Below are 16,039 nucleotides of genomic sequence, written 5' to 3' on the forward strand. Positions count from 1 at the left end.
GTTTCTGTATTTTGTCATTCATGCGAGCAGCGCAGGTGGATAAGTAAGGTTGGAAAACCAGAAATATACAGTCACGTGAAAAGGAAATGACACAATCTTTTACTTAAACTACTTAAAGCTCAGATGAACAACAATGCACAACATAATGCATCTTCTAATTATTTTACAAAAACTAGTACTAGTACTTAATTGTGTTTATTTTTGTGGAATAAACTGATAATCAGCAATTGTGATCTGGTACATTCAGGTGAGTTTACAGGATTAAAAACATCAAAGATCATAGAAAAGCACCTGTTGCTGCCCGTCAGTCTGGGAAGATTTATAATGCCATTTCCAAACAATTTGAATCCATCCATTTGCTTCCGCTTATCCTTTTCAGGGTCACGGGGGCCCTGGAGCCTATCCCAGCTGTCATAGGGCAAGAGGCAGGGTACACCCTGGACAGGTCGCCAGTCTGTCGCAGGGCCAACACACAGGGACAGACAACCATTCGCTCTCACATTCATTCGCACATTCACACCTAGTGACAATTTGGATTATCCAATTAACCTATCCCCACAAGCTGCATGTCTTTGGACGGTGGGAGGAAGCCGGAGTACCCGGAGGGAACCCACGCAAACACGGGGAGAACATGCAAACTCCACACAGAAAGACCCCGCCCTGATGGTGGAATTGAACTCAGGACCTTCTTGCTGTGCGGCAACAGTGCTAACCACCGTGCTCCCAATTTGAATCCATAATTCTTAAGTCTGAGGGAAAAAAATTCACCAGTGGAAAACATTTAAGACAGTTACTGATCTTTCCAAGAGTAGACATTCCAGGAAATTCACCACCAGGTCACACAAGTCTCTTTCTTAAAAAGAACATGGCAGCACAGGATAGATTTGCAAACTTTATCTGACGAAACCACAGGACTTCTGGAACAATGTCGTTTGCACAGAGGAGATCAAAGTGGAGATGTCCTGCCATGAAACACAGCACCACATTTGGTGAAAACCTAACACGGCGACTTGGTAGAAAAATCTCATGCCAACTGTCAAGCACGTTGGTGGGAGAGTCATGATTTGTGCTTGTTTTGCAGCCATGGGGCCGTGGTACCTTTCAGTCACTGAGTTGATCATGAACTCCTCTGTATACCAAAATATTCTGTCCCAAAACTACAGCTTGGTTCAAATTAACTTCATGGAACAGGACAATAATCTCAAACACGGCAGCAAATCTACAACCAGCCAAGAATCCAGTCTGACTCAGAGTCCAGACCTCAACCTGACTGAAAAATACTATGACAAGACCTTAAGGGAGCTGTGCATAAAGAAATGCCTGCAAACCTTAACGAAGTAAAGCAGAGTGAGAAAAATCCTCCAAAATGATGTGCTGCTAAAGTTAAGCTGAAAACAATTCAAGTTACTGCTGCTACAAGGTTGTTCTACAAGCTACTGAATCACGGGGTCCACTCATTTAACACACACTGATTTAATCAGCGTTTATTAACATATTTTATTAAAACCTGTAACCAAGATGCTGGGCCCTGAGGTTTGGACTGGTTTTCTTTCAAGAATCTGGCCCTTTAAGCACATATGTGGCTCTGGTTTAACCTAGCATAGCTTTACTATTCCTACAGTATAAATAAACCGGTTGAGATAAATGTGTGTTAAATTAATTCGCGGTATATAAAATATACCATATACAGTTCACGGTTAAAATCCTACTACTTTTTGTTTAGTAAAATCTATACTTGCTTGTATGCAGTGGTTTATAAAACTCTTATTTTTAACGCTTAAATGAAACGAAACGGCCTTCTAAGCGTTAGTTTTACATTTATTCTAATTATAAATATTATTATTATTATTATTATTATTATTATTATTATTATTAAGGGGCAAGCGGTAAATCATTGGATGACATCATCGGCGTGCAGTAGGGAGAACATAGACACGTCAGTGGAAGCGAGCAGTAACCAGGAAGTGGCTAGCAAGCTTAGCCAAGTACGGATAATGATCGGCTGAGACTCTGGTGTTTGGACAGGTCGGTGACGGTTTGCTCAATGAACATGTAGCTAGAAATGATAAATGAATCCGAATTTAATCGCCTGCAGGCTAACTAAGGCCAAAATATACCGCGACAGACAGCTGTTAGTCCTACCAACTCACGTTAGCATTGAGGCAACTAGCGAGTAGCGTGCAGCCTGCAGGCGACGTTGCATTGCCGGGGTGTAGGGGCGAGGAACTAGTTCACCGTGTTAAACAGGTGTCGGGAAATGGCTGCTGAAATCGAGACCTCTGCGTGTGAATAGGATACATTTATAAAAAGGCTTTATAAAGTCGACATTTCCGGCTGCTGTACACAATACAAGGTTATCAAGCTAGACCGCGTTTTTATGCTCGAGACTACGTGAACCTGCACAGTTCCTTCAGGACTGACAAGTTTAATAGGGATGCATTTTACTAGATGAATGTTTTCCCGGATATTTCCGGGTTATATACTTTAGTCCCCGTCATGAGTCCTGCCTCCTCGGTCTGATTTCATCGATGTTCGAGTTAGCGCTTTTTTATACTTGCTATATTGCAAGACTACAATTTCTTCTCATCTCGGGGTCTCCAACACAGATCATCTGCCTCTGTCTGCACCCTATCATAGACATCCACGAACCTTCTCTGTGGTCTTCCACTTCTCCCCCTGCTTGGCAGCTCCATATTCAGCATCCACTATCCCTCCTCTGCACACGTCCTAATCGTCTCAGTCTCGGCTCTCTAACTTTGTCTCCAAAGCACTTGACGTGATGCTTCCTGCTCACATAATACTTCAACCTTCCTTCTCTTCATCTATCAGTCATTTATGACAGCTGTGGCCACTGGCACCCTGTTGCTGGACAATAGCATCGGAGCCTGTCATTGATAACCCTGGCCTTGACTGATCCGGTATGGTAATCTCATTTTTGATGATCCGTATGCTTGATTTGCCCATGATTTTACACTGGATACCCTTCCTGAAGTGTCCAGGCTTGGAACCAGCACTAGGAGTACACTGGCTTGGCAGGAAGTAGTGTGGCCTTGTATTTGAATGGGAACGGCTTCACACTATAGTAAAATATACATTTTGGCACCATCTGTCCATCCATTTTCTTAACTACTTAAGAGCCACAGCGAGACTGGTGTCTGTCCCAGCTGCTATAAGGCTAGAATTTTGCACTGCTAATCTATGATTTATTGGTATTGCAGTTTAGAACGGCCAATAAATAAAAACTTTAAAAAAAAAAGGCAGGAGTAACACCCTTTGACCATGTTACTAGTATTGACGTTGCTTAATTTTAGAAGTCTGCATACTCTGCAACTATCATGTTGGCAACACGTTTGGAATTTCAAACACGAGACTCAGCTGATCCACCAGAGTCAGGCAGAGCGTAAACGAGTAAATAAGCACACCAAATTTTAGGAACATCTGTTTATGTTTTGTGTGTCTGAAAGAAAACGAATATCGTCCGACATATTAGAATATTGAATTTTTAAATCCAAAGTTTCACTGCCTGGTGGTAAGATGCCATTTCCCAGCTGCAGGCACTAAACCCCCAAAACCAATGATAATAACATATTAACATATGTCACTTTTTCTACATACCACTTTACTTGATGTTAAACTTTGAAATTGATTTATTTATCCCATAATATTTCTCAATGATGAGAATCAGCATGATAAATCTTAACTCTTTCTTTGTTGTCTTTTTCCTAGCTTCTGTAGGGTAGAATGGGCAGGCAGAGGAAGAGGGTGGTGACGGGTGAAGCTGCTCCACCTCCACGGAAAGATGAGAAGCCCTCTGCATTTCACCGCAAGGACAAGAAAAAGAAAGTCAATATTGGGAAAATGTTCATTAACATCTCAATTGGTCTCTGCATATTCAGCCTCATCTGGTTCTTTTATGCCATCTACATGAGATCCAGCCTGGCTAAAAGGGTGGTGACTCTGCATCCGTCTCCTCACGTCCTGGATGCCAATAGCACCGATGCCAAGGTTTCCCCAGAGAGGTTCTGGGGGTCATACAGGCCTCAGGTCTACTTTGGCATGAAAACAAGGAGTCCCAGGTCTATTGTGACAGGTATGCTCACACATTTAGAGTCAGGGTAAGGCTAACCACTTGTGTCATTAAATGTTTTAAGGAAAAACAGCAACTTATTGTATTTTAAACATTATATTATTTAATAATGAATATCTAAGAAACAATATAGCAATGTGGCCACTTGTTGAGGTTAGTGTTTCCCAAAATGACATGTTAGAAAAACACATTTGTCTTTGTGATTTTATTGTTCGTTCAACTCTGGTGAAAGCCTTTTGAGACTGTGAAAAATCAAACCCCACAAACTGCCATAGATTACAAATGTAGCTTCAACTTTCTACATCTCAGAAAAACAAGTGTCTATGAATATGCTGGCCGGCCATTTCATTAGTGGCATGTGTTCGAGTGCTCATTAACACAAATATCAGCCAATCACATCATAGCAGCTTAACACATTTAGGCATGGAGACATGCTAAAGGTTGACCTGCTGAAGTTCAGCTGGTAAATAAGGAAGAAAGGTGATTGAAGTGACTTTGAATATGGTATGGTTGTTGGTGCCATACAGGCTGACCTGAGGGTTGCAGCAACTGCTGATGGACTGGGATCGTCCCACACAAGCATCTGTATGGTTTACAGAGAATACCTTGTTGGTGGGATAATAGCCAAAGGAAGACCACACTAACTCAAAAAATCACTCGTTACAACCAAAGCATGCAGAAGAGCATCTCTGAACGTACAGCACATTGAACCTTGAGGCAGACAGATAGCAGAAGATTGCAGACGATCACTCCTGTTAATTAAGAACAGGAAATTGAGGCTACAATTTTGACACGTTCACCAAAATTGGACATCGGAAGATTGGAAAAAGTTTGATTTCTGCTGCAAGCATTCATATTTTGCTTACGTGCATGCTGGCGTAAGCAGCATGCACACAACAGTTCAGGCTGACGGTGGTGTAAGGGCATGGGGGATATTTTCTTGGCACACTGGGATCATTAGAGTCAACTGAGCATCATTTAAACACCACAGCTTACCTGAGTAATATTGATGATCACGTCCAGCCCTTTACGACCACAGTGTACCCATCTTTGATGAGTTTATTTTTTCAATGGTTTTAAACAGGAGAGTTTAGCTGTGCCTTGAAGCTCCACTTACCTACTCAGCATCCTTGGTTGAAATGAAACAAACATATAAAGTAAAAAAATATATTTAACTGTAAAATTTTATTAAAAAAACAAAGACTGAAGAAAAGTGCTTCCCAAAATTAAGAACACTTTGACCGCACTTAATATTATTGATAATTAGTTGACAGGACTACTTACGGTACATTTTGAGGTACTATTTGCAGATTGCCACATAATCCTGAGCATAATTTGTACAAGTTTATTGCTTTCAACTGAATTTTTCTTTTCCGTTTATGTATAAATCTTGTCAGGCATGATGTGGATGCGTCAGTTTTCTGACTTGGACATGAATCTCAGGCACACATGTGAGCAGGGCGATCGCCTTCAAGGCTACGGCTGGCTCATGCACGATGGCGTCACCTTTGGCGTCCAAGAAATCCGAGACAACGATTTCACGCTGACCACCGAGTTTGTTAAGAGGATGGGAGGGGATCATGGAGGAGACTGGACGTGGAGGGTCACAGCCAAACAGCATGTGAGTAATAACTTTGCGCGGCCGCAGCTGTTATCTTACACGATCAAAAGCAGTTGATAATATTCTGTCATCTAAGTTTATATATTTTAAATGTATTTATGTTCTTCCACTGGGGATTTGTTGTTGTTCTTCAACCACCAGAGCTCCGCCCCCCAGGCACCAGTCATCTCCCTGATGTTTTACGCAGCAGCAGACGCGCAGGGCTCGCTGCAGGCTCACGTAGAGGAGAGGAATCGCCTCGCTTCCATCACCGGTTTCTCAGAGGAGCTTGGAAACTTTAAGATCACCTTCCGAAAGCCTGTCACTGGGGAGTTGTCCAGTGCTAAATACGCCACGTGAGTGTATGAGTCCAAACGTGAATAGGAAAAAATGGTACACTAAATACAAAGACAAAGATGTTGGAGAGAACATACTTTTAAGAGGCTGCTCAGAATTATCAGGGTCAAGGATGTGCAAAAAAAAAAAAGTGGTCTAAACTTTAATAAATATAGTACAGCTGCCAAAAATTCCAATTATCAGTCAGTGATTTAAGGTAAACCTTGATAGAACGGTGAAAACATCCACTCGTGTAGTAGGCAGGAGTCCTAAGTCAGCAAACACAAATTAATTTCTAGTAGAGAATCATGACTTGAATGAGCCATAACATTTTAATTATGTTGCAGTGTCTTGGATGGTGTTTTGTGGTGTGATTTAGACTGATCCTAATTATTACTAGAGTACCTAAAAAAGAAAAAAGAAAATCTAACCACTAGATGTCAGCAGATGAAGATTTTCAGACTTGATGATACAGGTTTTCTCAACATTGTGACATTTATTTTAGACGAATATGTACAAAACATTTTACAACCAGTACAAAAATAAAAGAAAAAAACTAATGTACTGCTGAAACAACAGAGGATATTAGTGCAGTGAAGGTGTTGTTCACATCAGGCAAAAATTGCTGTTGCTTTTTATTGAGTGAATGAGGAGTATGCTAGCTTTCTGCTAGCAGCATTTACAGGGAGAAGGAGTATTTTGCACTTTGAAGAGGGCCAGAGAAGACCAGCATAGCAAAATAGCAAGGTACAGTATGCACGGATAGAAATGATAAGAATTGTATATGAACTGTTCCAGTGATTAACTGTGGGAAGGGGCATGATGAAGTTTTATTGTGACCATCTGTTCAAACTCTTGAGTCATTAGTACAGCAGGAGATATCAGAAGTTAAGCTACAGTGTGCTAAGTTCAGTTAAGGTTGCTTAATAGTTGTAGCTGAATACAAAATACACTGTAAGGTTTTGTGTTTATTCAACTGATTTGGGACTACACGGCAGGCAATGCTAGTTTTCTGTCTTTTTCAGCTACAACTACCTTCAGACTGTGTCTCCTGGTCTGGAGAAGCTGACTGACATTGTGAAGTACAGTCTGAACCGCAGGTTTGTGTATAGCCCTCCGTCCGGCGAGAAGAAGCATTACATCGGTGTAGACACCTACAAACCCCCCCACCACCAAAACCAGCAGAAACCTGACCAGAGGAAGGAAAGCGACTTTGTGGTGTACCAGGTGACTGTTCAGACACCTTTCCAGATTGAGGTTCTGTTTGAATCTGGAAGCTTTCACGATCGCCCCAACCAGCTGGTGGGCTCCATCATGACTCAGGAGCTGGAGAAGAGGAAAGCGGAGTTTGATGCAAAGTTTGAGAAAGCTTTTGGCCTTGAGAAGAAAGGTTTTAGCCAGGCATATATTAAATTCGGCAAAGCAGCACTCAGCAACATGCTGGGCGGAATGGGCTACTTCTTTGGGCAGTCGGTAGTACAGTCGGTCTACAATGAATACCCTCTCCTTTATCCCGAAGGTGCTTTATTCACCGCTGTTCCATCACGCTCATTCTTTCCCAGAGGATTCCTTTGGGATGAGGGCTTTCACCAACTGCTGTTGAGTAAGTGGGATCCCCAGGTGACGAGGGAGGTCATTGCCCACTGGATAGACCTGATGAATATGGAGGGCTGGATCCCCCGTGAGCAGATCCTTGGTGATGAGGCTCGCAGCAAAGTCCCAGCTGAATTTATTGTTCAACGAAACGAGAACGCCAACCCCCCTACGCTTTTCTTAGCGCTTCAGGAGCTTATTGAACAACTCTCATCCAATCCAGACAAGGCAGCATCTCAGCCAACCTTGCATTTCCTCCGACGGCTCTTCCCAAGGCTCAAAACCTGGTATGAATGGTACAACACCACACAGACGGGGCCCCTACCCAATTCTTACCGCTGGCGTGGACGCGACAAGGACACCAATCTGTTTCTCAATCCCAAGACCTTGACCTCTGGGCTGGATGACTACCCACGGGCCTCACACCCCTCAGCAGATGAGCGTCACGTTGACTTGCACTGCTGGATGGCGTTGTCCTCAGGCATCATGGCTAAAGTAGCTCAGCTTCTGGGCGAGCCCCACGAGGACTACCAGCTCTCACACAAAGTGCTCAGTGACAACAACCTGCTCAGTGAGCTCCACTGGTCAGAACAACACCGTGCTTTCAGTGACTTTGGCAACCACACAGAGGATGTATCCTTGCAGAGGGAGAAGGTGTACGTACCTCCAGGGCAGCCTCGTCATCAGTTCCCCGTAGCTCGTCTCGTTCGCTCTGTCCGCAGGGCCCCCAAAGCGCAGCATGTTAATGCTTTGGGTTATGTTAGCTTGTTCCCGTTCTTACTGCAGATTCTCCAGCCTGACTCACCCAAGCTGGAGCATATCTTCCGGGATATGAGAGATTCCAATAAGCTGTGGACACCCTACGGCCTGCGATCGCTCTCCAAGTCCGATCCACTGTACATGAAGCGAAATACAGAACACGATGCCCCCTACTGGAGAGGACCTATCTGGATTAACATCAACTACTTAGCAGTCAGAGCGCTCCACTACTACAGCCACACAGAAGGGCCATACCAAGAGAAGGCAGCTGTTCTTTATGAGGAACTCAGGACTAACATTATCAATAATGTTTATAGACAGTATTTTGAAGCAGGGTATATTTGGGAGCAGTACAATGACGGCACCGGCAGGGGGCAGGGAAGCCACCCCTTCACCGGCTGGTCATCTCTGACCCTGTTAATGATGGCTGAACAGTATTGATGCTGTTGATTTTTATCTCCTATCTTTTAAGATACTGGCCTTCATTTATCTGGATGTGACTGAAACAGCATTGTGCAGTAAAGAGTAGCGACACACAACGAGATCCAAAATTAGAAACTGGCATCTGCGGTCACACTGTCTTGTTTAACCTTTGATCAGAATGAAGTGTTTTCACACAAGTAGTTTTGAAGGGCAGTTTTAAACAAGCCTAAGTGCAGCTACACTGTCTTTGCCAAGTATTTGGAGCCAAGCTCCCTCTAGTGCTTCAGATGCATTTAACTTAATTGTCTACACCTTCACTGGTCCAGCCTTTCGTACGGAAAAAGAAAACGGACATCTATGTTTGTTTGTCTTCTTAGGGAGGATTCATGTTTTAACAGCAGTGGGGATGACAGTTTTTAAACGGACAGCTGTTTGCTAAAAAAAAGTTTCCTGGAAAAGTTCTACGAGTCGTGCGTTCACTTGACAAATAAGGGCCATTATCTGTAATTGTGCCATTTTCTCTTTAATCTATCATGTCTTTGATTCTCTGTCTTAATGATTGATTATTTTGACGTTTAATTGTTTAATCAGTCTTTTGGGGGGAAAAATGTTACATTCAGTCTTTTTCAGCATTTTTTGTTGCCTGTAATTTGACTGGCAGGGAATACAGCAGAGACTGTGACAAAAAATAAATGGTTTAAATATTTTTTTTGTCAGAGTGTACTTTATTTTGGAAATACTGGTGTGTTTGCAATATTGGAAACAGTTTTTTTTTTTTTTTCTAACTTGCTAAGCCTTTAACTGCAATTTCTGCTTGACACACTTGAAACACTGGCGGCTTTATGTCTGTTACTACAAATACACAAATGGGCCAAAAACATTAAAACCATTGACGGCTAAAAGTGATCATTTTATCACAATGAGACGTCCTGCTGGGATACAGTAAGTCCTGGTATTTCTGTGGATGTTACTTTAACTACTGACCTAAATGTTGTAGATAAAGTACACCCTGTCATGGCAGCAGGCCGGTGTGCCCCACTATCCTCATCCATAGCCTACAGGACCCAAACTATCTTCTGCCAGTTTCCCAAAACCAGACATCAGGCAGGTTAGATCAGGAAGGATCTACATAATGTTATACAGGTGGTTTTAATATCACGGCTGGCTGGATATATATATAGTAGTTTTTACACACAAACAGCTCATTTTTTTATTCAAGTATAATCTTAGATTAGTAAAGTTGTTCTTTTTGCAGACTTTTTATTTTCTAAGCTCCAGATCTTTATAATATCTCTGATAATATCGCCCACCCTCTAGGAGTGGATATTACCCAAAAACCACAATTAAGCCTGAGATCTAAGTGTTAATATTTAATGAATATTATGCAGTACCACAGAGAGGCTAAGTGTGATTTTTATCCTCAATGTACAGCTCACATGGAAGGCTATCCACTCTTCCAGTTATTGACATAAAGTTGTGTTGCAGGTACTTCATGTCATTGTCAGTCAAAGCTGATCGTAGCTTCAACACGCTGTGACCTTATACAGCAGCCGGTCCTTTTTCTTTTGTGAGATGGCGCATTTGAAGGCCTTTTGCTGACGTCAATTTTTTCCCTGTTTTTTTTTTTTTTTCTTTTTGCATGGTTTCCATGGAGCACAGTTGTTGTGAGGGCTTGGTGCTTAATTAGCCAAGATCAAAGGCATAGAGGAGACATACATGGCAAATTCTTTTCACTCCTTGACATACGTTGCCATACATTCACGCACGGGGGCAAAGAGTGGCAATGTTCTTATTAATACTTTGACACCAGATATATAAAACGCTGGCGCTGAGAGCACTGATACGGGCTCTCAGTGTGTGTGCAATGACCACTGGGTTGCAGCCTCTACACTTTTATGAATCCTTTGAATGGACTAGATGTGCGGTTGTATAGTTGAAGGCTTAGCATGGTGCTTTAAGGTTGCATGGCTAAAAATAGTGCCTCTATCAGTTAGCAGAGCAGCAGATAGACTGAGAAGCTGCAGACTGGTAGTCCTGCTGAATGTAGTAAAAGCTACAGTATTAGTATCCATTTTTTCCCTCGATCGTGTCACCGACAATAAGTATAAGCCTGTGCGCGGCTGCAGAAAGGCTTAAAATTCACATTTTACGTTTTTGAAACTCTTACTTGACTGAATCGTTGCTGGGTATAGAGCACAAAAAAACCGGCGTATGATTTATCAATGTGAAATAATTGGCTCCGGGTTCAGTCGCGGAAGACGCAAGCTCGTCGTTTGACCCCTTGACCTGCTAACGTAAAAGCAGAGTATCAAGGGATTTTGGACACAGACGAGCCACATCATCTGCCTTTTTGCTGCTTCTCTCAGAGGAAATGGATTCCACATCCCCTCAATGCAACTACAGTCGAAAATGCATTTATTTCTTTGAAGAGTGCGGACAATCTGTGTGACTAAAGCACTCACTGCGCAATCCATCCCCCTCACCCAGGACCCTTTTTTCACAGTGAGATGGGATAATAGCCAAACAGCATCAGAGCTAACTAATGTGACTGCATAATAAACAGATGAGTCAGGGAGTATTCATTTGCATATCATCCCAACCTTATCAGAGCTTCTATACAGTGAATATTTTGTGATTGCCTGCTGCCGGTGATTCGGCTGAGTGAGTGCGGTGAATGCAGTGTCCAAAATGCAGCAGCTCTGTGGGGAAAGGGGCTTTTTTTTTCTTTTCTTCCTGTGATGGAGATCATTATACATGTACAGAGTAATTATAAAGTTGTCTAATAGCACCCCCTCCCACCACCCCAGCACACACATAGACACACACATACATGCACACACACAGCAGTGACTCCTGTATTGAATGTAATTACTGGGAAGGTATGCTAGAGGGAGCTAATTAATAAGGCATTTGTGAGTGGAAAAGTGGCTTTTTGAATACAGCTTAGCTATCATTTTACTTACAATGGAGAGCTACTTAGAATTAAAGCAGTATAAGTGGATAATTATGCTAATGGATCAATTTGGATTTAAGATATGGTGGCAGGCTGTATTTCTAGATGATCACTGTTCATGCATTACAGCACTACAGTGGCTCTAACACACAGTTTCTGTGCTCATGTGGGCTTGCATGTTCATATTATTTCACTGCAGATATCAGATGTTTTCTTGTCCCGAGGCCACACACTGCTCTGTGTGTGTGAGCGTGTGTGTGTTCTCCTCTGACACAACTTTTTTTTTGCCTTTCATACAAACAAACAAAGCTTCCAGGCTAACTGGCTATGAATTTGCGCTTCTTAGGAAGTAAGGTTTTTTTGTTTGTTTGTTTTTTCTCGGTCCCTGTGTATTCCTCAAGCCTCGTGGCTTTAAACTGCTCAATGGATCACGTCTCATTAGCGTACTGCATGTTAATGTTGTTGTGGAACTCCAGCTTTGACATCACTGACCACACAGGATGGCGTGACAGCGTTCGTTCTCCCCGACATCAAAAACAGCAAGCTTTCCTCTCATTAGGAGTCATCCTAATTGCTGTTTACACTAAATGGCTTTCGATAAAATTTGCTCTAGGATCTATCATATTCACTTTTACACACAAACTCCCCCCCTCCTCCTCCTCAGAAGCTTGCTGTTTAATACCGAACTTGCCTCAGCCAACATAGGTCTATGTATGTTATGTAAGGCCCACTATAAATAGGTTCACCCGGGATCTTTTGTCTTTACCTGATTCGCTCTTAGCCCAACAGTTTTTATTTCTGGAGAGAGCTGTGGAAGCTAGTGCAATGTAGAGCCGGCCGTTTCCATAGTTACTTTTGTTAGCTGCAAGCTCTTAACATTCTTCATCTGTTTCCTCACATGTCTGCTGTTAGCTATTTGTTTGAATGTGTTTGCATTGCAGGTCTCTGTAATGACCAGTATCTGCGCAGCAGTGAAGCACTGATACGAATAATGCTTTCTAATAATTAACGGACGTACATTTTCATACACTTTGTGGAGTCACTTGATAAGAGAAAGAGCAACAAATAGAAATTGGTGTGGGTGCAGATGAGTCAGAGACTAGAATATGCCGACCTATTAACTTAAGTTGGTCAAAAGTACATGCAATTAGTCCCATGTTGCGTGAGAATGATGTAGTGCAGTGGATGTTATTGAGCTTCAGTCTAAAGGCATTGCTGGTTTGTCTGTCAAATGAAATATTATAGATATTTGCGTTGCTTTCTCTTAATTTCATGTTATCTAACAGTATGTGTTTTGTGCGAGTTAAGGAATGCTTCACCTCTGTGGAGATGTTATAATTGAAACAGCAAAAAAAAAAAAGAAAGAAATAAAATGTTAATGTCTTGGCTTTTTTAAATTTTATTTGTTTGTTTGGATTTCTTTTGAAAATGTGCAGGCAGTTAGGTAACACCAGGTGCAGTAGCTGGATCGGGCCCAAGAATCGGACTGTCAGAGAGCCGTAAGCATGGATGCAACAGAGAAGAGGGCAAGGTGGGAGCCATGCGAGCGCAGCGTGTGTGGAGGAGTCTGGGGGCATAGTTAAAGAAACACTGGGGCATTCCGCAATCACGATTGGAGAGCTGGAATCTGATTCTCACCCATCCCTGTTGTAGAACCAAAGAGTACAGGCAGGCGGCTGGGGACCAAAGTGGGCGAGTGCGAAAGTATTTTTGGATCGCACGGGAAACCTGCCACACCAACAGCAGCAGCAGCATCGGGGCCTGGTACCGGGCTTCCCTAACCCACTCCCACTCTCAGAGGAAGAGCGGGAGATGTTCCTTCAAAGACGAACCACGCTTCCGCTGCTTTCATTTTTCTTATTTGTGCTATTTCGCTTTCAATTGCCCAGTGTTTGGATGATGATGTAGTATATATAACTATGCAGAGCCCCACATGACAGAGAGAGAGAGAGAGGGAGAGAGAATAACGAACTTGGCAGCTGAGGCGAGTATCTTGTATTTATAGAAAGTCGTGTTTCCGGCAGAGGTTTCTGTGGTTTTAGCACTCCCAATCCATTTTTGCGGTGTCTTACTGGCCCCATTGTAGTCAGGTTTAGATTGAAGATGTTCCCTCATCTAACGCCTTGGGGGGGAGATTTGACTGTGAGACGTGTCAGAATGTGATTTGGGGGTGGCAGATGGATTTCTCCTAGCACCGTTTAACCCTGACTTTCGGAGGATTTCTCCATAAATGTTCTGTGCAGTCAGAAGCAGAAGACATTAGCAAAAAAGTACGGCACAGCTCTTGAGGCTGAATGTAAATGTGTTATATATACATATACATTTTCACACCATTAGGATGCAGAGAAGATGGGAGCTTACCTTGTTAATTTTTTTTAATTTTTTTAATCTCAGTTCTTTTGTATTTGTCTTGTGGATCCAGTGCAGTAATTTCTGTATAAGCTCTCCAGATCATGGTGGGTTTGAAGTGCTTTTTTATTTCAAACAGCAACGACAGCCTCTGCATCTCAGTGGATTTCCTGGTATGGATCAGGTTCGTCTATTATTTACTCTCAAACACTGTGGGCTGCAAAGCTGGTTGACAGGATGCCAAGGCATTGAGATTTTCAGGAGTTACTGTACACATCAGGTTCATTTTAAAGCATCAGTTGTAGGTGCAAAATGATTGTGTTTTTTTAACAAGAAGTAAGGTTGATGTGACTATAGAAAGATCCAGTGATTTAGTCCGGGTGTCAAACTGTTAAAGGCCGAGAAAATCAAACAGCGGCGGAGCTGTGTTGTCCGGAAAATTTAGAATTCCTATTGCAAATCGATTGATGGAAAGAAGCCTGCAACTGATTTTCAATAACTAGTGAAAGCCATCCACTTATCTGATTCGGCTTAAAACCAGAATTATAGTGTGCGCTGCAGGACAAAGGCAATAAATTCTATCAATAAGAACAGACAATTATAAGAGCACCTTTGGTCTCTGGGTGGAACACGAGCTCACATTCTCACAAAATTCGAAAATTAACACTTGCAGATCCAAATACAATACAATCCATTGATGAGACTTTTTTGATGTGCAATTTGTTTCACTAGCTTGACTGAGACCAGAATGAGCACAACACAATGTGCATTTACATGCCAGGATGTGACTTTTTTTTGTAATGATGTGTTATAAAGGCTCAAACCATCATCTGGGTTTCATCTGTATTACTGATCTAGGTTGTTGGTAAAGCAGCGCTTAGATATTCCATTTCTTACAAACGAAGTCAAAATAGCCAAATATACAGCAGGCATTATTGTCCACCCTAACCTTCATCTCACAGGCAATGATTTCAGAGGACACTCACTCCTTTCTGCCTCTTCAACTCGTGTCAGGCACCCACCTGGTAAGAAAAACTCCCACTGCCTGTCCAGGAGCGAACCTGAAAATAACCCAGCCAGATGCTTCACTTTGACCTAAACATCCAATAAAGCAGTTGCAACGTTACCAATGAGTTAACATAGACTTACTATGTTTTTTCTGTCAGAGTAGGCCCGATATCATTAGGACACTGCTATTTTTTTCACATGCAGACACTAAACGCTATGAAATACCGAGTGTATTTCATGGAAAATGTTAGCAGCGTGACTTTGAGCACAAAAGTAAAATCAATTGGCCCACCACTGTGGTCTAGACTGAAAATATCAAAAACTTTTATATTACACTCTTCTTCTGTGATCCCTTGACTGATGATTTAGAGCCGCCAGCAGGCTTTTACTTTTTTTTTTTTACCTTTTTCCTGAAGTATCTTCACATTTAATAGAAGACGTGCAGCAAAAATTCCTATAAATATTCATGATTGTCCGGTGACACATCTTAATGGCTTTGATTATCCTCTGACTTTTCCTCCAGTCTAACAGCGAGGCTGACATTTCTGCACTGTGGAAAGATTTTGCAAGAAATTGACACATGTTAAAGCCCGCCCTCAATGAAGTGGCGATCCACTTCATGTAGCAGGTCCAGATTTTAATTTGTCTCGCTCTTCATGACAAAAGAAGTGCAATTGTGTTAATTGCGCAGAAGCAAATGTTTGCCACATTTTGCAACTCTTCTGGCATCTTGAAACATCTGCAGGGAATTACTTGTGCAGGTATTTTGAAGGATTGTTCAAAATTAATTTCAGTAGTAGTAAAAAAAAAAAAAGAACATATTATCAGTTGAATCTGACTAGAAAAGAAAGTAAAAGCTTAAGAAGTTTGCTGACTGTGCCTCATAATAATGTTTTAAAAAGCATTTTTGTGGAAGTTGTAACATTATCTT

At 42.1% G+C, this 16,039-nt stretch overlaps 1 protein-coding gene across 1 annotated transcript; it reads left to right on the top strand.

The window, feature by feature from the left end:
- The first annotated feature begins 1,927 nt into the window (after positions 1-1,927).
- Positions 1,928-9,504, top strand: mogs (mannosyl-oligosaccharide glucosidase). Its single transcript, XM_006787119.3, has 5 exons — positions 1,928-2,025; positions 3,727-4,090; positions 5,485-5,708; positions 5,850-6,043; positions 7,049-9,504. Exons 2-5 carry the CDS (start codon positions 3,742-3,744, stop codon positions 8,814-8,816), a joined length of 2,535 nt encoding a protein of 844 aa, XP_006787182.2. The 5' UTR covers positions 1,928-2,025; positions 3,727-3,741; the 3' UTR covers positions 8,817-9,504.
- The last annotated feature ends 6,535 nt before the right edge of the window (positions 9,505-16,039 follow it).

The sequence above is a fragment of the Neolamprologus brichardi genome, chromosome 6, assembly GCF_056152115.1.
Source record: "Neolamprologus brichardi isolate AB-2024 chromosome 6, ASM5615211v1, whole genome shotgun sequence".
In the NCBI taxonomy this organism is placed as follows: domain Eukaryota; kingdom Metazoa; phylum Chordata; class Actinopteri; order Cichliformes; family Cichlidae; genus Neolamprologus; species Neolamprologus brichardi.

Excerpts from the sequence above, each read along its gene's own strand:
- mogs (XM_006787119.3), top strand. The coding sequence starts at position 3,742 with ATGGGCAGGCAGAGGAAGAGGGTGGTGACGGGTGAAGCTGCTCCACCT. Across the intron at positions 5,709-5,849 it reads GGGTCACAGCCAAACAGCAT|AGCTCCGCCCCCCAGGCACC; the intron begins GTGAGTAATAAC and ends TTCAACCACCAG. Across the intron at positions 6,044-7,048 it reads TCCAGTGCTAAATACGCCAC|CTACAACTACCTTCAGACTG; the intron begins GTGAGTGTATGA and ends TGTCTTTTTCAG.